We start from the raw sequence: 23,557 nt of genomic DNA, 5'->3' as shown, positions 1-23,557 counted from the left end.
TCAATGAAATGGAAATTCCACGCTATCATGAAATCACAGAGACACAAGTTTTCCTCGTACAGCGTACCTTCTACTCTATTTTGTTAACAGTCTTGCTACGAAGTGTTTTTATGTGTTTGTTGTACAAGGAATTAGCAGGAACCAGACACTGTTAGTGCCCAATACACGACTAGGACATAATGGACCCTTCCCATGAAATATGCTAATTACATTCACGCCTGCGTACAGACCCTATTGGTTGGCAAACGCCATAGAGTTGTGCACTAAGCAGACGCGCAATCGCATCTGCGTCACACAGCCGTTAGCCATGTACAAAACAGCGCGATTTTCCCTCATTTTGCCTACCAAAATGTTAGTGCGTACGCGCTATGTGCAATTTACATATTTCATGGGAAGGGTCTATTCTCCTCGTGTACAGCATACCGTCTACACTATTTTTGCATAGTCTGGCTCTGTAGTGTTTTTATTGCTTATTGAATAAGAGGATGCCGGGGGAACCAGATACCAATACGCGGCTAGCTTTAGTACACACGATTATTAGGAAATTATTTTCCGCATTTGTTCTGCTGGAGAGTTGCATGCCTGTAAAGTGGTGCCACCTGTTCTTAGTATCAGGCTTCCAGATGTCTTGCCGACAGTCTATGCCAGGTTCTAGGTTCACCCCCCCCCCCCCCCCCCCCCTTTCAATCAAACTCTTGGGCTTACTATGGAGCCAGTAATTAGTGGAACCTTTCTGCATGACATCTACTCTAGAATAATATTAGTAATAAACAGTAATTATTTAGCGCCAAAATCCGCCTAGGGCAAATAATTGCAAAGGCTGTGGGTTTGAATCCCACCCAAGTATTCACAAGACTCGGGGGAGGGGGGGGGGAAGTACAGTTCTTTGCACACATCAGTGTAAGGGTAATCCCAAATAATATAGTTTATAATTGTGTTAATTTATCATGTTGTGAGGAGTGTTTTAAATATTGAAAATCTTCTGGGCAGATGCTGAGGACAACCCCACCATAGCAGATCATAAGGGTCAAGGGTCAACTGGGGGGTCAGATGACAGGTCATCCAAGTCCTCCTCGCCGGTCGGAGCCGAGGGTGGGGATGAGGAAGAAGATGACATGGCTGACGGGAACGAATCGGGAGAGAGTAAACCTATCAATGAAGACTGGGACTCGGGTAGGTGTTTTTGTTGTTGTTGGTGTGGTTGTTATTGATTTGTTTGTTTATGTGATTTTCTCTCTAGGGGTGTGAGGGGTAGATCATCAAATGCCTGTAACATTTTCAAGCCTGCCGACTATGAACAGCAAATTACATGTGACCGGTATCAAAAAAACCTTCATTAACTTTTACATTATCTTCAAGCAGACTTGAAGCCTTGATTCTGATTGTTCGATCCATAGCAATACGGAGTGTGATAGAACATATATCGCACAGCCCATAGCTCACTCTGTGTTTTCTAACACCGCCTATTGTGCTTTTATAAGCTGTATGCAAATCTTAACTATAATTGCTTCTCTCCACCCAGGGGTAAATGGGTACCTGTGAGGGCAGAGATGGTACTTGTAATTGATTTAGCCGAGTAGCGCATAATTAATGTTGCACAGGCTGCATACTCCCCACCAGGGAGCTGAGATGGTTTAAGGAGTGATTTAAGGCCCAGTGACCAGGGGTAATAATGTGAAGCACTTTGGGGCGCCCTTCGGGTGTGAAAAGCGCTATATAAAAACGAGTTATTATTATTATTATTAAAAGAAGTTACTGTGGATTCAAAAGTGGCGCGTTTGTGTCAAATGCTGATCATCACATGCGTTGTTTAAACTTTGCTTGAAGATAAATTCGTTGATATACCGAAAAAATATAGCGAGTTTGAGTCCCATATCTTACTCTGCATTTGACCTTGTTGGATATGGTACACAGAAGTGCTATATTTTTTCGTACTCCACTTGCGCTTGTGTGATAACTTATAATAAGTCGGGTTCAATGATTTATTGACTTCAGGAGATGGGACGGACGGGGAAGAGGAGAGGGAAGGAGACGACGAGAGTCTCTTCAGTCGACTTGAAGAATCTAGACTACAACTAGAGAAGGAACTAGGGTGTGATACGTTCATCAAAGCTTACAAATCAATACAGGTAAGACTACCTACCTGTTGACCATTGCTTATTTTGATTGCTGCAATCTTAATGAGCATCGGTCACAGGGCAATCTAGACTACAACGTGAGAAGGAACTAGGTTGTGATACGTTCATCAAAGCTTACAAATCAATACAGGTAAGACTACCTACATGTTGACCATTGCTTATTTTGATTGCCATGAATAAGCATTGTTTTTATTTTTAAAACATTTTTTAATGAGATGTTGCCTTACATGTACATCACAAGGCCAGACGGCCACCTCAATGTGAGGGCTACACTTCATCGATTTGGGCTATCGACCAAAATCAACTGCCACCTGGGGCACGCTATTCCTGGGGCTGAAACAGGGTTACCCCCTTTACAGTCTGATGTAGGCTTGGGTATTCTCCACTAGGAGCCAGGCTAGTAGAGCAGAATGCACTACCTTCCCAACTTTTTTCGAACCAAATATGTTCAAGTGCCTTGCTCAAGGGCACAAGTGTCGTGACTCAGAACAAACCCACACTGTGCTGCTGACAACACCAGGGCCCAATTTCATAGAGCAGCTTAAGCAGACAATATTGCCTTATAATTGTTGCTCAGCAAAAATGAGCAGGACACCGGTCACAAATTGCACCTGAGACATGGTATTGTGGCTGGCGACCTTGTTCTATTAAGCATAAGTTTGTTGTGCTTAGCAACTTGTTGTGCTTAAGCATCTATGTGAGATTGGGCCCACAGCTTGGATCCAGTAAACTAGACCAATCGACAACGATATTAAACCGATCCATTACCTGTGTCTTTAAACTTCTTGTCGTTGATTCTTGTTGTGATCCTGCCAGGCAATCCATGAAGATGAAGATGAAGATATAGAGCAAGGCACCAAGGTGATTGGTAGCATCCTAGCTGAGGATCAAGAACACCTATACACTAAGATACTACAACTAGTCATGGCTGATGGAGCGTATACAGAAGGTTAGAAACCCCCTAAAAATCAATCGTTGGGCCTTGTTTCATACCACAACTGATATAAAGCAGTGGGAGTCAAGGCCTGATACTTCACGGAGGCATCGAAGGCGATTGCCTTCGTGCCCCCTTGTCATTACCTTGGTGCCCTGAAATGCTCCAGTAGAAATTTCCAGTTTTCCTCATGGAGTGTTCTATACCAAGGACAAATCGTCTAGGTGCCTATGCCCTTTCAAAAACGAAGCATACACGCCTGGAGTCTACCAAATGTTCCTATTGACTCCTTTGCACGATGCGCAGTGCAATGACATGCCCCTTTTCTGTTCTCTGTTTTGGGGAGTTAGCATTTACACAATAGAATTATGGATCCTGATTATGTTTAATTTCTGATCATCTTTAGGAGACAGTGTTCAGTCCCTGGGCCCACTATCAAATAGTTGCATAAGTAGAAAATATTGCTTAATAATTTTCTGTTGAGCAGGTATGAGCAGGATACCAGTCACAAGTTGTACATGTGACATGGTAGGTTGGCCGGCAACGTGTACCTTATTTGGTTAACAGAATTTTGTTTGTGCTAAGCTATTTTTGTGCTTTAGAGGCAGTAGACTTTGTTGGTAATTACTTAAAATATTTATTAGCGTAAAAACTTACTTGGTAATGAGTAATGGGGAGCTGTTGGTTGTGAGAAATGGCTCCCTCTGAAGTAACGTAGTTTTCGCGAAAGAAGTTATTATCCACGAATTTGATTTTGAGACCTCAGAATTAGATTTTTAGGTCTCGAAATCAAGCATCTGAAAGCACACAACTTCGTGTGACAGCGGTGTTTTTTCTTTCATTATTATTTTGCAACTTCGACAACCAATTGAGCTCAAATTTTCACAGGTTTGTTATTTTATGCATATGTTGAGATACACCAAGTGAGAAGACTGGTCTTGGACAATTAGTAATAGTGTCCAATATGTTAAGGCAGCTCTATGAAATTGGGCCAAGATTATAATAAGTGTTGAATTCCTACCCATTTTTGTACACATTTTTAAACTGTTTCCCCAACCCCCATCCCCCTTCACAGATAATGATTGAAAGATGTTTCCACATTCCAAGCTGCCTCCAACGAGAAATCAAAATTATTGTCGAAATCACTGATGTCTTTGAAGAAATATAACCACGTTCGTAAGCCTTAATTTCTAGCCTCCAAGTACTGTCCACCTATGTAAGTTTTCTATCCAGATATATATATTGAAGGTAATGTCTTGTCTATAGCTTTCAAATAAAAATTTAAAGTAATGGAATCATATAATCGTGAAGAAATAGTGAAACGTATGTGCAACCCATGGCTTGTGAGAAAAACATGTGGCATCACTGTCACATTTTTGTTGTTAGAATCACCCATGTTTTCCCATTCCAATGCAGAATTTAACCCTCCTAGAATGACTTAAAGGCAGTGGACACTATTGATAATTACTCAAAATAATTGTTATCATAAAACCTTACTTGAATAAGAGTAATGGGGAGAGGTTGATAGTGTAAAACATTCTGAGAAACGGCTGCCTCTGAAGTAATGTAGCTTTTGAGAAAGAAGTAATATTCCACGACTTTGATTTCGAGACCTCAAGTTTAGAATTTGAGGTCTCGAAATCAAGCATCTGAAAACATACAACTTTGTGTGACAATTGTGTTTTTTTCTTTCATTATTATCTCGCAACTTCGACGACCGATTGAGCTCAAATTTTCACAGGTGTGTTATTTTATGCATATGTTGAGATGCACCAACTGTGAAGATTAGTCTTTGACAATTACCAATAGTGCCCAGTGTCTTTAAGAATGGTAGAAAACTGTTAAATATGCTCAGTTTTTTTGAAACCCAATTGACACATTAAATTGCTTACACCCTTTTACCTGTTAACTTTCTCTGCATCCCTCCTCCGGGCACACAACTACAAGTTCTTTTTATAACATACACTGTACATATTATGTAACGCATTTACAACTTTTGATTCATAATAAGAAGTGTGCATGATCCTTAAAGAACTTACACTGTCAGTATTTTGTAATTATTATCCGCCGAAACAATACCTTAAGTAAAATCAAATTGTGAAATAGCAGTACTCATGACCAAACCGAAACATACTTCAATACAAAACGCATGCACAATTAACACAAAGTGTAGTAATTAACCCAGTAGTAAGGGCCCAATTTCACGGTGTTGCTACCTTGCTTTACTCTGTACTTACAACTAAAGTTCTCTGCTTAACTTTCAATTCAATTCTTTCATTTTTTTTTTTTTTAAATAAGCAGATTAATAGTTAGCTTATAATACCAGAAGTACATGTGTAATGCATGCGTTAACTTTGTTTTAGAACTCAGTACTATGTTATCAAATTATACTGTCATGAAGTGTCTTATATCACGCAAGGAACATTGTTCACTTGACTCGACATACGGGATATTTGGAATTTTCAGTTAAACTGATGACAGTGTTTTCTTATTTTGTGCTTTGTAAGAGTAAACCAACTTTGATAGACCATAAAATGGTGTACAATTACAATGCTTCAATTCAACATGCTGAATTGTGATCTTTGGAAGATAGAACTTCGGTTGGGTTATGATTTTAGTACTTTTCTTGTGGAATAGTTATTAAGAAATTTGGTAAAATTAAATCTTTGATCATATTTTGAAGAAAACATGTTTTACTGTCTAAATGTATGCATCTATGCATCTTTTCAGATCAGCAGATTTTGTTTTTATTTATTCAGCTGTGCCATTGACAATGGAGACTTTGGAACGCTTGGTGGCAGCAGACTTATTAGGTAAAATTCCATTGTTTACGCAGTTCTGAGCATGCGTAGATTTCCAAGGACGATGCATTTACCTGGTAAGTCTGCTGCCACCTAGTGCCCAAAAGTTCCCCATTGAAAAAGACAGTACAAGTCTTGCAGTGCCTTGCACGCTTTTTTTTCAGGACAAACTGCAGTTCGAGCATGTCTCCTGTGATTTTACCAAGAGAACATATAATCTGAGTTAAAGTAGCACATTTTTATATTAACTTATGCAGCTGTTGTTAGATTGCCCATATCATTTCAATGTTTGTCAGCCCTTGTACTAAATAAAACGTTGAGTATTTTTTTTTCCAAAGAGCGGATATCATGCATGTTATTTAATGGTGGGCAACTTCATCAATCTAGACTATTTTAATGCTAAAGTACTAGTTATTATACGAAAAGGCTTTCATTCAGTGCAAGTATCAATTCATTCTACACTACACCCTGCTCACCTGCCTTAAAGGGAACGTATACCTTTGGGTTTTTTAACCGTTCAGAATGGTTATGTCCACGCAGTAAGAATATTTTGATGTGGGATACACACAATCTGAGAAGTGTATCTGACAGAAAGGTTTCTCAGATTCAAATTTTTGGGACAAAACGATGAATACTATTGAGGCTGCTAAATCCGAACCAGGTTAGATTGTATCGCGATAAACTTTAAGAGTGATCACCAATATATGCCTTCCCTTTAAGCATTCCTGAAACCATCTCAGCTCCTTAGGAGTATGCAGCAACGTGCGCTAGACCATAACACCCTATGAATTGTGTATTGGGTAGGCTTAAAGGCAGTGGACACTATTGGTAATTACTCAAAATCATTATCAGCATAAAACCTCACTTGGTTACGAGTAATGGGGAGAGGTTGATGGTATAAAACATTGTTAGAAACGGCCCCCTCTGAAGTGACTTAGTTTTTGAGAAAGAAGTAATTTTCCACGAATTTGATTTCGAGACCTCAAGTTTAGAATTTGAGATCTCGAAATCAAGCATATTAAAGTACACAACTTCGTGTGACATGGTTTTTGTTCTTCTTTCTTTCAAAGTTATCTCGCAACTCCGTCGACCAATCGAACTCATGTTTTCACAGGTTTGTTATTTTATGCAAATTGTGAGATACACAAGGGTGAGAAGACTGGTCTTTGACAATTACCAATAGTATCCAGTGTCTTTAATTATTGAGTGGAAGCAACCATTAGCCCAAGGTTTCATTATTTAACAATAGTTAAAAATGTACATTGTATTATACCAAAATTGCCTTTTTTGTGTGTGAACGTAATTTAAAAAGCAAAATGCAAAACTGAAGCATGTGCTATAGCAGAAATAGAATGCATGTGTTTTTGTGTACATGGTAGACATGTAAATGTCTGTTTATTAGCTTGTGATATTGTATTCAGAAAGACTGGTCATGCTTTTGTTTTTCAATTCTTGGTTTATTGTAATTTTGTTTTATGATTTGGAAAACCACCCGTGTGATTTTTAAAGTAACCTACTCCTGTGAAGTATGTGCATATTTTGTTAAATAAATTAATTATCAACCAATGGTTTTTGTTTGTTTTGTAATCTGTTATGTTGTTGTGTTCCGTGAACAAAGAGAAAAACAATGGGTATTGTTCTCCAGGTACAATAACCTCCTGAAGATGACATGCTCTAGAAATAGACATCTTAACAACCTCGGAGCAGAAGCGGTATAGCCTTAGGGAGGGGGGGGGGGGATGGTTTTGTCAGCGTCGGGGATCATGCAGTTGTGTTTTGGAAGGGGACCGCCATTTACAATCCTCTTATGTTCTTGCCATTATATGGCTGTGGTAGAGATCGCGATCGTTAACTACATCAGATTCCGTTTCCCCCTTATTTTGTGATCACTACTGCGATTTGTTTTCATTGGGGACAGCGCGGGGGGGGGGGGGGGTTGCACATGATGCCCCGGGCTCCTCCTTGGCTACTCCGCTGCAGAGCATATCTCTGTTATAAATAAAGGGGCGAACTGAACAAAAGGGACTACACAGGATTTGAATCTGTGACCTCTAAGTTTATACGCAAGTGCTCTACCAGCTAAGTAATCCAGAACTATTATAGGGGGACTCCCTGTTTGCTTGTTCTGGTGCAAGTCAGACTTCTTAAAACCATTTGTAAGTTTGACTTTGATCCCCTTTGAGCCAAGCTCACTTTGCACAAACTGATGACGTATAATGATCACTACAAGCCCCTTAAAAAAATCATCCGATAAATAAATAAATAAATGAATAAACAACGGTTTTGGGCTTACCTTCCATTAATTGTTTTAAGATTTCATTTTAATTTATTAAAACCGTTTCGAAAAGTCAGAACCAGTTTAATTTGAAATACGAAGTTAAAAAAAACAAAGGTAAAAATTTTAATTAAATTAACAAGAGTCAACAGGTGCAAAACCTACTGTACCCACACACCAAAAAGAAACAAACAAAAATCACTACAATAGAAGACAGTAATCAAGTGACGGAAATTCACCAACCAAAAGCTTTTTTTTGGGGGGGGGGGGGTTAGATCTTCTCACAGCTATAAATTTCTGTTATAAGAAATACCTTCGATGGTGAAACAAATGTTTTTGGTTGTGGTTAAAATGCACACAGTTGGCTCAGTGCTATAATAAGGTATTCGAAATTATCTTTAATTAAAAAAAGCTTTAATATATATCATAAAACAATCAGTAGATAGCCTAAATGTTTTATTTAGAAAAACGAATCTGTTGCCGAATTAATACACTGAAGACCACTCATGATAAACCCTATTTGTCAGAAGCTCAAAAGGTATATTTTAAAATAATGTTATCAAACCCATACAATCTGCACTAATTACCTTCTAAGTCCCGAGCAGACGACACAAACCTTGTGCGTACACCTGATGCGCATGCGTGTGACGTTCTGAATTTTTAATTCATACGCGCGCGTATCTGCTGCACGCCTGAAAGTTTCTCCTTTTTCTGAGTAGTTTTACCCCAAATTATCCGAGTCATTGTTCAAAAGCTGACAGAAACTTTCAATTCTGAGATATTTTTCTGACAACTTTTATGTATAAAAATAATGTGTATAAAGGGGGCGTGGCTTAGGTACAGTGGAATGTTTACACTAATGTTTGTTTCAGCAAACAAAAACACTTGGCTCAGAAAACTGCACGCACTTGACATTTTAACAAGTTTTAAAACATTCACAAGTACCAAAGCAACTACAGGAGTTATGCATATCTCGTAAATTCCTTGCGCTATCTCACAAATTCCTTGCGCTATATGAACCAAGATGCAAATCTCTTTGTTATGCAAATGAGACGTTTCTGTATTGGCCAATGAAATTCTCTGTTTTTGACCACGAGTGGCCAAAAACATGTGTGCTTGCAGTTTGACATGAGCATAACATCAGACCACACGGACGAGTCAACACGTACTTTTTCAGCTCTCGTCTGCACACTTTTTCGTCTGCTACACATTCTCGTCTGCTAAAACAAAACCAGTTTTTCTGGGTTTTTTTTGCGGAAAACTCTAGCAAACTGTCAATATTCTGGTTCAGAACATGGAGGAAGTGACTCCAGTGTGTGTGAATTGCTTTGTCTGAGCTGACACGGAGTGGAATACTGCCAAAAGACTATGAATATTGCCGGCATCGGACCAGCAGAGGCTATTTTATTGGAACTTTCTCTTGTTTCTTCGAGACGGCAAAAAATAACATTCATAACCGGCTAATTTCTCTGTGGAGCTTTCAGTCTTTATGCTCCAACTTGTGTAACGAGGACTTCGTTTTTAAGAACACTTTAACAGGCGGCGAAGACGGTACTGAAATTCATGCCCCACCGGAGAAGACGAACCCAGTGCGCGGGACCAGACTGCAGCCCACGGCCAGCCGGAGGAGAGAGCTGTAACACCCGGTCACCGGTTGACCAGAGCTTCACCGCCCGGACCAGTGGAAGGAGACATGCACCCGGCCAAACTATAAGAGATAACGGAATGGGTGTTGCTGCCCACGAACCTGATAAAGGTAAATACTCATTATTTTTGAGAATTCAACAATAGGGGAAAAACTGACTCAAAGATGCTAAATTTTTACTCGACCAGTCTTGGCTCATGGTTAGCCAAACATGGCTCATTTTGAGACAATATTTTTGGCCATTTTGTGAACAGAGGAGCCGGCATTTTTGGCTGAAACTGCGCCGGTTATTTTTTCCAGTTATAATTAATTTAATTTCAACTGAACTTTGTTGTGTGAAACCTAGAACAACTGAGTGTAATTTAATACACATGTCGGATAACTTTCCGTATGGCGCCACCACTTTTTCACTCATTTTAACAAAAAGGGATATATGAATCAGGTAAATAAGTTCCTATATTATTTTATATCGAATGAAAAAGTGGTGGCGCCATACGGAAACTTTTCCCAAATGTCAATTTTTTACGTACACTTGCTCCTTTTCGTTCACAAAAAGACTGAAATTTGATGAAAGTCAGCGGCAAATTTGTACGTTTATAGTTGTCACTTCCGTAAGGGTGCTTTAACCGAGTTACTGTAACCGACTGCCAAGTTAGTGACTAAAAACTATGTTATTTTGAGTATTAATTATATCCCCTTTTTTATCTTGTCTTTTTTCTGTATTTTGAGAAATTTAAAAATGGCGGCCGAGCCAATTTTTTTCTCCATGTGCAACAGCTCCGCCATTAAGCCCCGCCCACCTTGTTTCTGAACGATATCCACGTGGGTAGCTTATTAGTTGGGCGCGTGTCTGGGCTCAGGTTGCGTGTTCGCGGTTGTGATTAGTCAGTTATATTTTAGAGGCGGAGTCTGATTTATCAGCTGATTAATTGTTTGTGTAATGCAGTGTACATGGTGTGAGCAGTGTATACCTACCTGTCATGTACATTATGTACATGTACATTAGTTTATTTTTAATTATAGGCTAAGCTTTCAAATAGTTTGGTTTCGCAAGTTGTGGAAGAATGGAACTAGCTAAAAAAGAGGGAAAATTTTACTTGTCAAGTGTTATGCAGTATGAATACTTATTGTCTGGAGCATTTACTGACAAGAGTGTTCAGAGCCTCTGGCTAAAAAAATTCTGTTTTTGGTGAGCTGCTGAAAAGAGTTCCATTTCCAGGTTCTTATACAGTGACAGTCATGTTTGGTTCTCTCAACTAGTCTAGACCATTATTTGAAAAAGGTCTCTATTTAAGTGGGTAAGCGGTTTTTTTTTAGTAAACTGTGGTAACCCATCCAACTCGCCTAATTTTGGGGTGCTGAATACAAAAATATGTGATACCAAGCCAATTTTTGAGATTAAGTTGTCTTATCAACAAATTAAATAAAACCAATTGAAAACACAAATTATGCGAAACAGACATCTGTGTAAATCAGTCTGGTGTAAATTTCAGGGTTCGAAATGAGCGGTTGCCCGATCGCCAAATGCGAGTGAAAATAGCGTCGGGCGAGTCAAAATCTTTTGTTTCTTTTCACATATAAATGAGGGTTTAGTGGCAAAATCCCAATAAAACTTTAACTAAAGCTTTTAAAATAGTAAGTTTGACAATTCTAGATACTTGCTAGATTTAATTTGGCCGTGATCGGGATCTGAATTGCAGCGTTCATTTCAGAATACACGTTGTCGTACAATCATTGAAAACATGATGCACAAACCACATGGTGCAGAGTATCAACCCACAGTCACCCACTAATATGAATATGTTCATTTTTTCCATTTTAGGGGAATATTTCAAGACTTTTCTTGAAGTTGTTATAAAAATGCCACAGCTTTGAATCTTTTATCAACTATTTCCAGTGACATGCAGGTTCATATAAAAAGAGTATGATTATGACACTGGCTCCAGTTAAAATTATCTACCCCCCCCCCAAAAAAGTAGCTTATAGTACCAACTTTTTCTGGCTTGTTGATTCTCACCAAATAATTGTTAATGGTCCTAAATTGAGTATTTACCAACCTATGACCCTACCTTGAATAAATGAGACCAGTGTTTTATGACTTAAATTTTAGTCTTACAATTTTGTTTGTCTTTTCAGGTCTTTTCCCCAACTCTGGCTGGCTGATCAGTGAAGATTTTTATGGAGTGTGCGCAATTGAAGATTCTGACTGATCCATGAAGTTGAAGGTTTCTATGGAGTGTGTGGTATTGGTTTTCTGACGATTTGGAGTTCTACAAAGGTAAACAAGATCTTGGGGACATCAAAATGGTAAGAGAAGATCTAACCCAATTCCATCCCCAATGATTCTCTGCAGGAAGCTCGACTCAGTACTTGTAGATGTTGTCAACTTGTACGGTTTCATGGTGATGTAGACAACATCATGGGCTTTTCTTTGTTGTATGGCATGTTGGTCGTAGCCAGTGATGCCTCTTTGTTAGGTTTGGATCCTCATTTCACTTGGACAACTTTCCCAGGGAAGTCTCAAACTGAAGTTCTACATTGACATGTTAAGTTTATAAAACTGTCAGAGAAATGTTGCCTGAAACCATGTTAGATACAAACTTGTAAACTACGAAAATGTCATATAGGGTATTTTAATGTACAAAAACAAAATATGTGGCAAAAGCCACATCATTTAGTCAATGTCAGTATTGTTTGAAATACATAAGGCTTGTTATGATAAAGACTTATAGAGATAACACTCGAGCAAAGCCTGTAGCTGTTGTTTCTTTAATGGAAAAAAACCAAACAAAAACACATGTCTGGAAGACATACCAAGTATGCTTTAACAAAACCAGAAAATGTTTAAGGTACACAATAGGGGACAAAAAAGACCTAGTTGCTGATGAACAATTAAATTTACAGTTCATACTAAAGGTCTGTAATCGGTAAAATAAAAGGTCAGGCATAGGGTTTTACAATGGTTTTTTATCAATCAGTTGTATAGTTTCTTGGTTTAGGAATGTTAAATGGATTCAAATTAATTTAGTAAAGCTAAACCGTTTATGTCCTGATCTATGAGCTGTATATAAACTGGGTTTTCTACTTTAAGTTAAGAGAAAAGTGCCTGCATGTTTAACGTTATTATCAAACTTGTAAAGCATTATCAAAATATCTCGACCCCCACTCCATAAAAAGGTAAACAAATCAATAAAGATATAATAAACCTACGTAAGCGCAGATATTTTACTTTAGAAAACAATTAAAGTAAAAAAGGTATCAACCTGTTTAGCAAAGCGTAAGAGAAATGAGCCACTCATTTTGGTGCGCATTAAAACAAAAGCAAGCCCCAAGAACATGAAGAAGAAGAAAAACAGAAGGAAGCAGCATCAAGGAAACTGCATGCTGGTGGTGAGGCCTCTGACTTATGCAGGAGAAGCAGTCGTGGAAAAAATGAGGTATGTTTAGATCACACTGTAAGAAATTGCCAACAGGCTTAGAGTAAGAAGTGTAGGCCTAGAAAATAGGTGACTAAACCTTAACCATTGAACAGGTTGGTGTACTGTGAGCCACATGTATCATTTATTGATACTCATTGTCATCGGACTGAGAAGCTCTGCTGTGTGTCGTTACCACGGTCTAAGATGTTCTGAAGGAAGATACACACTACATGGAGTCAAGTGCAGTGGCAGAACAAGTAACATATGATGTGCAAGTATAAGGGTCAACAGGGTCATCTCAGATTTGATAAGGTCAGAAAACATGGGCTAACTTTTCCTTCCACAGCATGTCACAAGGGCTAACTTTTCTCTCCACAGCATATGTCACAAGGGCTTACCTTTCCTTTACACAGTATGTCACAAGGGCTAACTTTGCCTTCCACTCTCAGATTTGGTAAGGTCAGATAACATCACAAGGGCTAACTTTCCTCTTCACAGCATGTCACAAGGGCTAACCTTTCTTTTCACAGTATGCCATATGGGCTAACTTTTCTCTCAACTGTCAGATTTGGTGAGGTCAGGTAATGATCACAAGGGCTAACTTTTCTTTCCACAGCAGGTCACAAGAGCTAACTTTTCCCTTCTCTCTCAGATTTGTTAAGATCAGGTAACGTCGAAAGGGCTAACTTTTCTTTTTACTGTATGTCATAAAGGCTAACTTTTCCTTCCTTTCTCAAATTTGGTGAAGTCAGGTAACATCACAAGGGCTAACTTTTCCTTCCAATCTCAGGTGAGGTCAAGTATTGGCACAAGGGCTAGTTTCCTTCCACAGTGTGTCATAAGGGCTAACTTTTCATTTTGCTCTCAGATTTGTTCAGGTCCAGCTAGAAGCGTCAAAGAGGGCTAACTTTTTAAGTTACGTCACAAAGGGCTAATTTCCCTCCACAGCATGTCATAAGGGCTAACTTTTTCTTCCACCCTCAGATTTGGTGAGGTCAGGTAACGACACAGGGCTAACTTTTCCTTCCACAGCATGTCACAAGGGCTAACTTTTCCTTCCACAGTATGTCATAAGGGCTAACTTTTCCTTTTACTCTCATATTTCTTAAGGTCCAGTAACGTCAAAGAGGGCTAACTTTTCCTTTGACTCTCAGACTTGGTGAGGTCAGGTTATGTCACAAGGGCCAGTTTTGCCCTCCACTCTCAGATTTGGTGAGGTCAAGTAACGTCACAAGGGCAAATTTCCTTCCACAGTATGTCATAAGGATTCAATTTAAGGGCTAACTTTTCATTATACTCTCAGATTTGCTAAGGTCCAGAAACGTCAAAGAGGGCTAACTTTTCCTTCTACTCTCAGATTTGTTGAGGTCAGGTAATGGCGCAAGGGCTAACTTTTCTCTCCACAGCATGTCATAATGGCTATCTTTTCCTTTTCTCTGACAGATTTTTTAAGGTCCAGTAACGTCAAAAAGGGCTATTTTTTCTCTTCACAGCATGTCACAAGGGCTAACTTTTCCTTCCACAGCATGTCACAATGGCTAAATTTCCTTCCACTCTCAGATTTGTTAAGGTCAGGTACTACGCTAACGTCACAAGGGCTAACTTTTCCTTTCACAGCATGCTAACACCCCTTTTCTTCTAGAATTTCTTTATAGCTTTTAAGATACATGAAGAAGTGTCTTAAGCCAAAACATCAAACAGAGGAGGCTGGAAAGTGGTTTCAAGAGGAGCGCACTACATCAGGTATAATGAGTGCAGAAAGGTCAGAAGGACAGGTAACACAAATCTCTTTGTTGATAAAGGTGCTGTTCTTTTTCTTTCATTGATGTCATTTTCATTTATTGAGCATGACTGGCCGCATGTATTCTAGATTGGCTTCAAGTCCCGGTCTTGACACTTGTAAGATGTAAAGCTGCAGGTCCCATGTGTTGTCCAATGCAATAACACTAATGCCTACACTAAGAGAAGGGGTTTGCCTCGGTGTTTATTGCAGTGCGGCTGCTTAATGTGCACGGCCCCCTTGTAAACCCTTATTAGGAGCTAAATATCTCATAATGTCTTAAAATGTTTTTGTTTGTACAAGTGCCTTGAGTACCTTACTGGTCGCGGAAACTTGCTGTATAATATCTGGAGTATTATCATCTCGGCTTTGAAAGCACTTGGGAAATCATTACGAATTTAAATAGATCCTCCAGGAATTGAACCATCTTGATCTATCACAGTGTAACAGTCAGACTTTCAAAAAGTAACGAAGTCAAACATATTGACCTATAAACTGATTTTAACTGAAATTAAATCAAGTTTGAAATGGTTCAATTTTTCCTCAAGATAAAGAACCCAAACTGCAAAAGTTGAACTTTTCTTTCTTATCTTTTTCCTGTGTAAAAACTGTTCAGCTTGAGTTGCAGTGATGTGCATCTGCCAGTGAGTGTGTGCAGGTTCAAGAATCAACAACTTCACAAAGAGGCCATGTTCAAGTTTGACTGATGCCCAGTTTTGTAGCAGTGAATCAAGGTAATTGATTAATGATTATTCATAAATACCTCAGTTAAGCTATTTCGATTGGTGGAGAGCGCGTCACGTGTGTGTGTGTATAAACCTTTGTTTATGACCAGTAAAAAGTGTTAAAAACATGGGCGTGACACGTGAGCTTGCACCTGTGCTTACAAGACAGTTTCTTCATTCCTATTGGTCGAGAGCAACAGCTGAAACAGTTGTTCCACATCATGCGATACGCACAACGCGCACAGCATTCCCTTATAAGGAGTTGTTTACCCGAGGGCGGCGGATGGCCTTACCATTTTATAGCTGCACTGAACTTGACCTCTGGTGTTTCCTATCAGCACCTTGTTAAACCAATAAAAGGGGCTTCATATCAATTGCTCTTAAAACAAAATAAAAACATAGCTCTGCTTATATCTTGTTGAAAAATACAAAAAACGAGCAATTTGCGCTCTAAATCATGTGGGGCCACTTGAGCTCAAAAAGTAGCTCAGCACAACCAAAGTTTGCCCACCAGAATCAGGTTACCATCCAAAATACCATATTAAAAAAAAACATTTTGTGACCTTTTTCAGCTTAGCAGAATGTCTTTGAGCAAGATTTTCTGCTTAAAGACACTTGACACTATTGGTGATTACTCAAAATAATTTGCAGCATAAAAACTAACTTGTTAACGATAAATGGAGAGCTGTTCATAGTATAAAACATTGTGAGAACCGGCTCTCTCTGAAGTAACATAGTTTTTGAGAAAGAGGTCATTTTCCACTCAAACATTTGAATTTGATTTCAAGATTGAAGTCTTGAAATCAAGCATCTGAAAGCACACAACTTCATGTGACAAGGGTGTTTTTTGTTCATTAATATCTCGCAAATTCGACAACCAATTGAGTTCACATTTCTCACAGGTCTGTTATTTTTTGTGTGTATATGTTGAGATACAACAAGTGAGAAGACTGGTCTTTGACAACTACCAAAAGTGTCCAGTGTCTTTAAGCAGCTCTATGAAATTGGGCCCTGGACTTCAGTTTTTATCCACAATCAAATCAGGAAATAAATCTCCACTGGCTGGTCTTTTTGTTCGTTGATTCCTAGTAGGTTACTTCCAGACATTTTCATTGGGGGTGGGGGGGGCTGGGTTGCAAGCAGGCCCAAAGACATAAGTACAGGTATGGAGGTGTGTTGAAACTTTTACAAGTTTAAGTGTAGCTAAGATGGTTTTTGCTAACACTACAGTGGATAATCTCCTTGGTTCTAAAAAGAACCGGTGGTTAAACAACTCAATGTTGCGACCAGTATGCTTTGAAGACAGTCAGAGCATACGATCAAAATGTTGACTTGTTAACCACTGCTTCTTTTCAGAACCAACTCTACTTTAAAAAGAGATATCCACATATACATGGTGTTACCGCAAATCTCTTAGTTAAACCATTTATTTCTGTGTTTTTCATACCGGTATGTCCTGATGGGATTCTCTTTAATAATATGCAAGTAACTGGTCCCTCATATTCTGGAGTTATTTTGCAACACAAAATTAAACATAATGTGAACGAAATCCCTGGTAAAGTTTAGACTGTTTTCCCCGCCATATGTCGAAACAGAAAACAAACTCAAAATAACAACAAACTTTATTGTTTAAAAAAGAGGACTGGACTTGGAAACATTATTTTTAAAGAGACTAAACTTTTTAATGACAATTTGTTTTGTTCACCTGCAGATCTCGAAGAGGATCCAGCTACAAAGTACTACAACTTCAAACACTGGTGATCATCGTTACCTGGACCATAGTGGTGCGCTCTGTGCAAGAAAATCAGAACCATGTAAAAATACAGTTGGGACGAAACCCAAGGAAACAGCATTTGATTTTTACTTTTCCATAGGGCTTTCGTCGCAAAACAGCATAAATACATCAAATTTTTGGTACTATAGATTTTTGTAGCTAAAGTTAATCATACTTTTTGCAACCTCTAGATCTGGAATCTGGACTCTGATATATGAACAGAAGTTATTTCTTGCATAAAAGTCAAGACCTGGATGGTTTTTTTTTTCATATACTTCAACAAAAACATTGCCCTTTATAAACAAGAATGGGTTGTTACAAAAGCACACAAAGAAGTACATCAAGTGTCATGGCTAGATCAAGTTTAAATTTAGAGCCAAAATTTGTTTGGGTTTTAAAACTTTTATGAAAATCAGAGTATTCTACTTGGATTGAAAACACAAACTTACTTGGTAAAGAGTTATGAAAAGCACTTATACAACATTGTTAAAAAGAACCCCTTGTGATGTAGTTTTAGAGAAAGAGGTAATTATTCCTTCCAAAAACTTGAATCTCAAGCATCTTAAGGTACACAATTCTATGTATTTTTTTGTAAATTTGATGCCAAAAATTAACAGGTTTTTTATTTTATGCATAATTTGTTTGGATACACTAAAAATGAGGATACTGGTCTTTGGCATTTACCAATGTATACCCTGCATTTAAAGGACGATAATACTTGTTCATGCAACTCAAGATGTACACTGACTGTACTTATGTTTCATCATTGATCACCTGCCCGGAATGAATACACCCAAAATGGCACTTGTTAATTGTGGTAGTTTGGATGGATACAAACCTCAAATGTTCTTTATGTGCCTTGTTGCTTTAAGCCAAAACCCAACAAATTTTTAGGCTTACTTGGTTACCATCCAAAACAGCATGTCACACTCTGTGAAACTGGTGTCCGGCTTATTTTTAATAAATTTTAATAAGTATAATAACAATAATAATCTAATAATTTTTGGTAAGTTTAAAGTTGGATGTGCTACAATAAAGAACAAAAAAATATGCAATAACAACTGATTTTAGTGCTTTCATTGTATACTCATAATTATATATTGGAATTGATTTCCGTTAAAAATTTCAGTAGTGATGCAATGTGATTGTTCAACATCATCTTCAAATAGAAAGTTACAGGCTTTGAATGCACTGCAATTAATCACTTTTGTTTTGCCTCAAAATAAAGTTTTACACGCAAAAGTTCATTTTGACTACACAACCACAAAATTAGCAACAGCTCTTTTCGATCTAAATAAAGGAGTGTTATTGTTTCGTGTCACCAGAATATTTCCACCCTAAAACAAAGAAAAGCAAGTTTGTTAAAATTTGCTTGAACCAATTTCCACTATTTCTCATTTTAACATTTTGTTATAACTTTTCTTTGTTGTTACAAAGGCCAAAGGGCACAAGCTCTTACTACCAGTCACCCATGTTTGTTTTTGGTTTTGTTAAAGGGAGGGTTAACCTCTCTTTAATTACTCAAAAAATTAAGGACCATGGTAAATTTCTTTTTAAGAAGCACTGCAGTTATTGATAAAGTAGAACATTATTTGAGAAACAACTCCCTTCAAAGAAATGTGGTTTAAGAGTAGAGAAGGATTCAAAACATTTGAATCTGAGAAACATTTCTGTATACAGTGTGTCTAAGATTGAACCTGCAAAGGCAGAAATGTAAGATTCTTGTAATTTATTTGATGGAGCGTTATTTGTAGGGGGTGTCGTGGCCGAGCAGTTAAGAGCATCGGACTTGAGTTCAGGTGGTTAAGTCATCGGGATGTGGGTTCAAATCCCGGTCGTAACACTTTTGTCCTGAGCAAGACACTTAACCATTGCGTCTCTCCACCCAGGGGTAAAATAGGTACCTGTAAGGGGGCAGAGATGGTTGATGTGAATGATTAGCTTGGAAGGCGGTAACTCACAGCACCGGCTGTATACTCCCCATAGAAGCGATGGTTTAAGGAAGGAAAAATAATGATGGTCCAGCGACTGGGGGTTATAATTTCAGAATCGCTTTGATGCGCCCTTTGTATTCTATTACTTTGTTCCAACTTATCCAAGGATGTGGGTTCAAATCCAACCTGAGTAATTTTTATGCCGGTATTGTTTCACAGAGCTTGGAAAATTCATTAGGCCTATCCCCAATGCAAATTTCAACCCATTGTTCTTTTGTCTTTTCTTTTTTTGGAGATGGGGGGGGGGGGTGGCGGTTGTTGTGCAATTCATTGCAACTATGAACAAAACAAAACTAATTTTACATGACCGTTAATAAAACTACACTAATTATAATTTATGGTGGCGCTATATAAGAGGACCGTTAACAAAATTAAACCAATTTTATCTTATGGTGGCGCTATTTAAGAGGACCGTTAATAAAACTAAACTAATTATATTTTATGGTGGCGCTATATAAGAGGACCGTGAACAAAACTAAACCAATTTTATCTTATGGTGGCGCTATTTAAGAGGACCGTTAATAAAACTAAACTAATTATATTTTATGGTGGCGCTATTTAAGAGGACCGTTAGCAAAACTAAACTAATTTTACCTTATGGTGGCGCTATTTAAGGGGGACCGTTTTTTGATCGGTTTTCAAGAGGCTGGAAGACACCAACGATTGTGTGTGTAGTGTATTCTTTGAATACTAAGCATTATTTGTCAATCAAGGCTAGTATTTCCTTGCCCTTCGTCATTGTGGGCACAGTTAATTGCACTTGGAGGTAAAACAAAATGACTAAAATTAGCTCGACGAAAATGTAGATCTCGAAATATGTAGTATAATGTTGTCTATAAAAATCCACTTTGTGCATTGAAAAAAATAATGGGTATAACTTTTAACCATTGGCCAAAATAATGAGAAAACAAAGTCACCGTGCATTGACCATTGAGTTTTAAGCCTAATTACCCAATGCTTTTTGGCCTTGGATATAATTCTGCGCGGCCGTTTTAAAGTGGATTTTGAACGGGCATGTATAAATTATCGTGACTGTAAATTAAGAGTCAGTTCAGGTAAATAATTGACATAGTTGCTCACGGTCAAAAAATGAATTTTTTTTATACTTTGTGGGTGGAAGGGCCTTGGGGTGCAAGTAAACAAAATTGCATTTTCAATTCTATATATAGCCCGTTGCCATGGTTACGGCTCATTTTGTTTTTTGGCCATTTTAGGCCGATTTTGGGGTCTGAAAAACTGGTTTTTAGCTCATATTTACAACTCCACCCCACCAAAATGCAACATTATTTCAAAAAACCTTTTATATCACTACAAAGTATCATCCTTGGCCTTCCTTGAGAAAAAAAATTATTGCTTTAAATATCACCCTTGTGCTATTTTTGCATCATGCATTACAGTATGTTTTTAGAACTTGCAAAATCGACATTTTTACCCTATTTTTGCCCTCAAAATGTCAACTTGCCAGGGGTCTCATAAAATGTTTTCGTTCGGCTGTGATTAGGGCCAACATTGGTCTTTCCATATCTGGTGTCAAAAACTTGGGCAATTGTATCCTGTTGTGACAGTACTGCCTCAAAACTAGACTTTTTTCCAAAAAAACGTGAAAAATGCCTTTTTAAGGGTCTTTTCACATAATATCGACATACGTGTCCATGGTTAAAAAAAAAAGGAATATTTTTCTTATACTTTGTGGATGGTAGGGACTTGGGGTCCAAATAAACAGCATTTACATTTCAAATCATAATATAACACGTTGCCATGGTAACAGTTCATTTGTGTTTAGGCCACTTTAGGCCGATTTTGGGGTCTGAAAAACTTTTTTTTTTAGTTAATATTTACAACTCCACCCCACCAAAAAACAAAAATATTTCATAAAACCTTTTACATCACTACAAAGTATCATCCTTGGCTTTACTTGAGACAAAAAAATATTGCTATAAATTTTACCCTTGTGCTATTTTTAGAACGTGCATTAGAATATGTTTTTTTGAACTTGCAAAATCAACATTTTTACCGCCGAAAGGAAAATTTTCTGAGACCCCTGGCAAGTTGACATTTTGGGGTCCAAAAATGGGGTGGAGTTGTAAATATGAGCTAAAAACCAGTTTTTCAGACCCCAAAATCGGCCTAAAATGGCCAAAAACAAAATGAGCCGTAACCATGGCAACGGGCTATATATAGAATTGAAAATGCAATTTTGTTTACTTGCACCCCAAGGCCCTTCCACCCACAAAGTATAAAAAAAATTCATTTTTTGACCATGAGCAAGTATGTCAATTATTTACCTGAACTGACTCTTAACAACTAATAAGCAAATGAATCAGCTCATCTATAATCATTCCGTCCCTAAACATCAAGAGGTGCAGTCTTACCCGTGTGTACATTTCTCTTCGGACGAACACACAATTATAAATTGCCCTTCGTCACTGTATGAGCCTACAGTTTATTGCAAATCGAGGGTATACCTTGCTAAATAAGAATTTTGCGTTTGCTTCAGACCTCTACGAAACATGCCATGGCTGTTTAGATGAATATGTAATAGTCCATAAAATCCACTTTGTGATTGAAAATTCAAACCAATAGATGTTGATTTCACCCAATACCATTTTGGCCTTGGATATAATTCGAGTAGTGTTTGAACAGGCAGCTATATTACAAACTAATAAACCCATTATAAACTTTAATAAATCCGCCCCGGAAAATCAAGGTGTACATTTCTCTTTAGGCAAACACAATTAACTCGCGGGAGGACCATCGCAAATGTTTCATGAAGCAGTTGCCATTTGACCGGGATGAAAACGAATACGAACTGTCATGGCCCATTTTCATAAAGCTGCTTGACAAATTTCTATGCTAAGCAAACATTAAGTGGGGCACCAGTTGCCATAATGTGAACTTTATGAAGCTCTGGCTGGTAAACTGTTTCTGTTCAGCAATACTTTTATGTGCTAAGCCAGTTTTTATGCTTACAGGCTTTATGAAATCGGGCCCAGAATATTGAGAGAGGCTCGTTAATTAAATGTCCGTAATTGGATGGCCGAGCGCTGTCCACTTAACCTTCGCCTGTGTTTGCGTCCGGTAAGACCCGTTCATCAACCAAGTTGATCCTTGAATGAAGAGCGACTTTAATATTAATAGAGACTCTGCTTTGTAAATCTACAGGGAAATTAGAGTATCTCCCCGTGCTTTGCCAATTCTCCATTCATGGTCATAACAATACACCCCCTAATAATAATAAAATAAATAAATAAATATTGCGTTCTTTCACTTCAAGTTAATTGTTAATTTAGTTTTTGTTATATACTTTTTCAGCGTTGCAGGCCTAATATACGTTATTTTGCAAACAAAAGTTAATGGCCCGACCGTATTTGACCATAGCAGAGTCTTTCTCGAAGGCTAGATGACAACACACCAAACATGAACATGCACCGATACGTATTTTAATAACGGATGCATTTGTTTTTATGGGCAACAAAATCCGATAAGACTGCGGAAGCTAATTATGTTGGCGCCATGACGCTTCATTTTAAGGGAAAGACACTTTTATTTTTAAAATATTAATAATGTCGAAATGGGCCTACAGAAAATGTGTGAACTGGCTGGTCAGCTGTGTACACTTGGGATCTATCCGTATCCTAATTTCTCCACATGAATACGTTGAATTTGAAACACGTTTTTGTGAAGATGTTTCGCATAAAAGTCTTTTAAAATTATGTATCTAGATCCATTCAGATGGTGTTTAATATTTTGCTGGTTTATTTTTATATTAAAGAAATTCGCCACAGGTACATTGCCATCAAATCCATTAAGTACATGCAATAACACAGATAATAATAATTTTACTAATCGTTTTCTGCATGAGCTATATCCACAGAAGGCGGGGTGAAATCTTTCCATGAGCAATCCCCAGAGGCAGTATTGTTTAATGGGCAACAACAAAAATCAGTTCGGAGAAAGGCACTTATTAACTGCGAGTGTGTACCATCATTCATTACTGCCTTGCTCTCATACGGCTGATCGATCAACCGTTGGTTAGAATCAACGTTAGGTACCTTTGATAATAGCGGATTAT

At 38.0% G+C, this 23,557-nt stretch overlaps 1 protein-coding gene and 1 long non-coding RNA gene across 4 annotated transcripts in view; both read left to right on the top strand.

Moving 5' to 3' along the window:
- Positions 1–4,580, top strand: part of LOC117293415 (serine/threonine-protein kinase Nek1-like) — a 44,592-nt gene extending 40,012 nt beyond the window's left edge. For 2 of the 3 annotated variants that reach the window (XM_033775736.1, XM_033775738.1), the window contains 4 exons: positions 991–1,173; positions 1,996–2,129; positions 2,955–3,087; positions 4,148–4,580. In XM_033775736.1, the coding sequence (XP_033631627.1) occupies positions 991–1,173; positions 1,996–2,129; positions 2,955–3,087; positions 4,148–4,158 (461 nt within the window). In that variant the 3' untranslated portion in view covers positions 4,159–4,580. Of the gene's footprint in view, positions 1–990; positions 1,174–1,995; positions 2,130–2,231; positions 2,269–2,954; positions 3,088–4,147 lie in introns of all 3 variants that reach the window. The other variant, XM_033775737.1, reaches the window with a different exon arrangement.
- Positions 4,581–13,503: 8,923 nt separating this feature from the next.
- On the top strand, positions 13,504–18,473 carry LOC117293748. The gene is made up of 3 exons (XR_004519468.1): positions 13,504–14,987; positions 15,609–15,726; positions 17,429–18,473. It is a non-coding gene; the product is annotated as an uncharacterized LOC117293748 (long non-coding RNA).
- The last annotated feature ends 5,084 nt before the right edge of the window (positions 18,474–23,557 follow it).

Source organism: Asterias rubens, chromosome 8 (assembly GCF_902459465.1).
Source record: "Asterias rubens chromosome 8, eAstRub1.3, whole genome shotgun sequence".
Taxonomy (NCBI): Eukaryota; Metazoa; Echinodermata; class Asteroidea; order Forcipulatida; family Asteriidae; genus Asterias; species Asterias rubens.
This window is presented reverse-complemented; position numbering and strand designations above follow the sequence as displayed.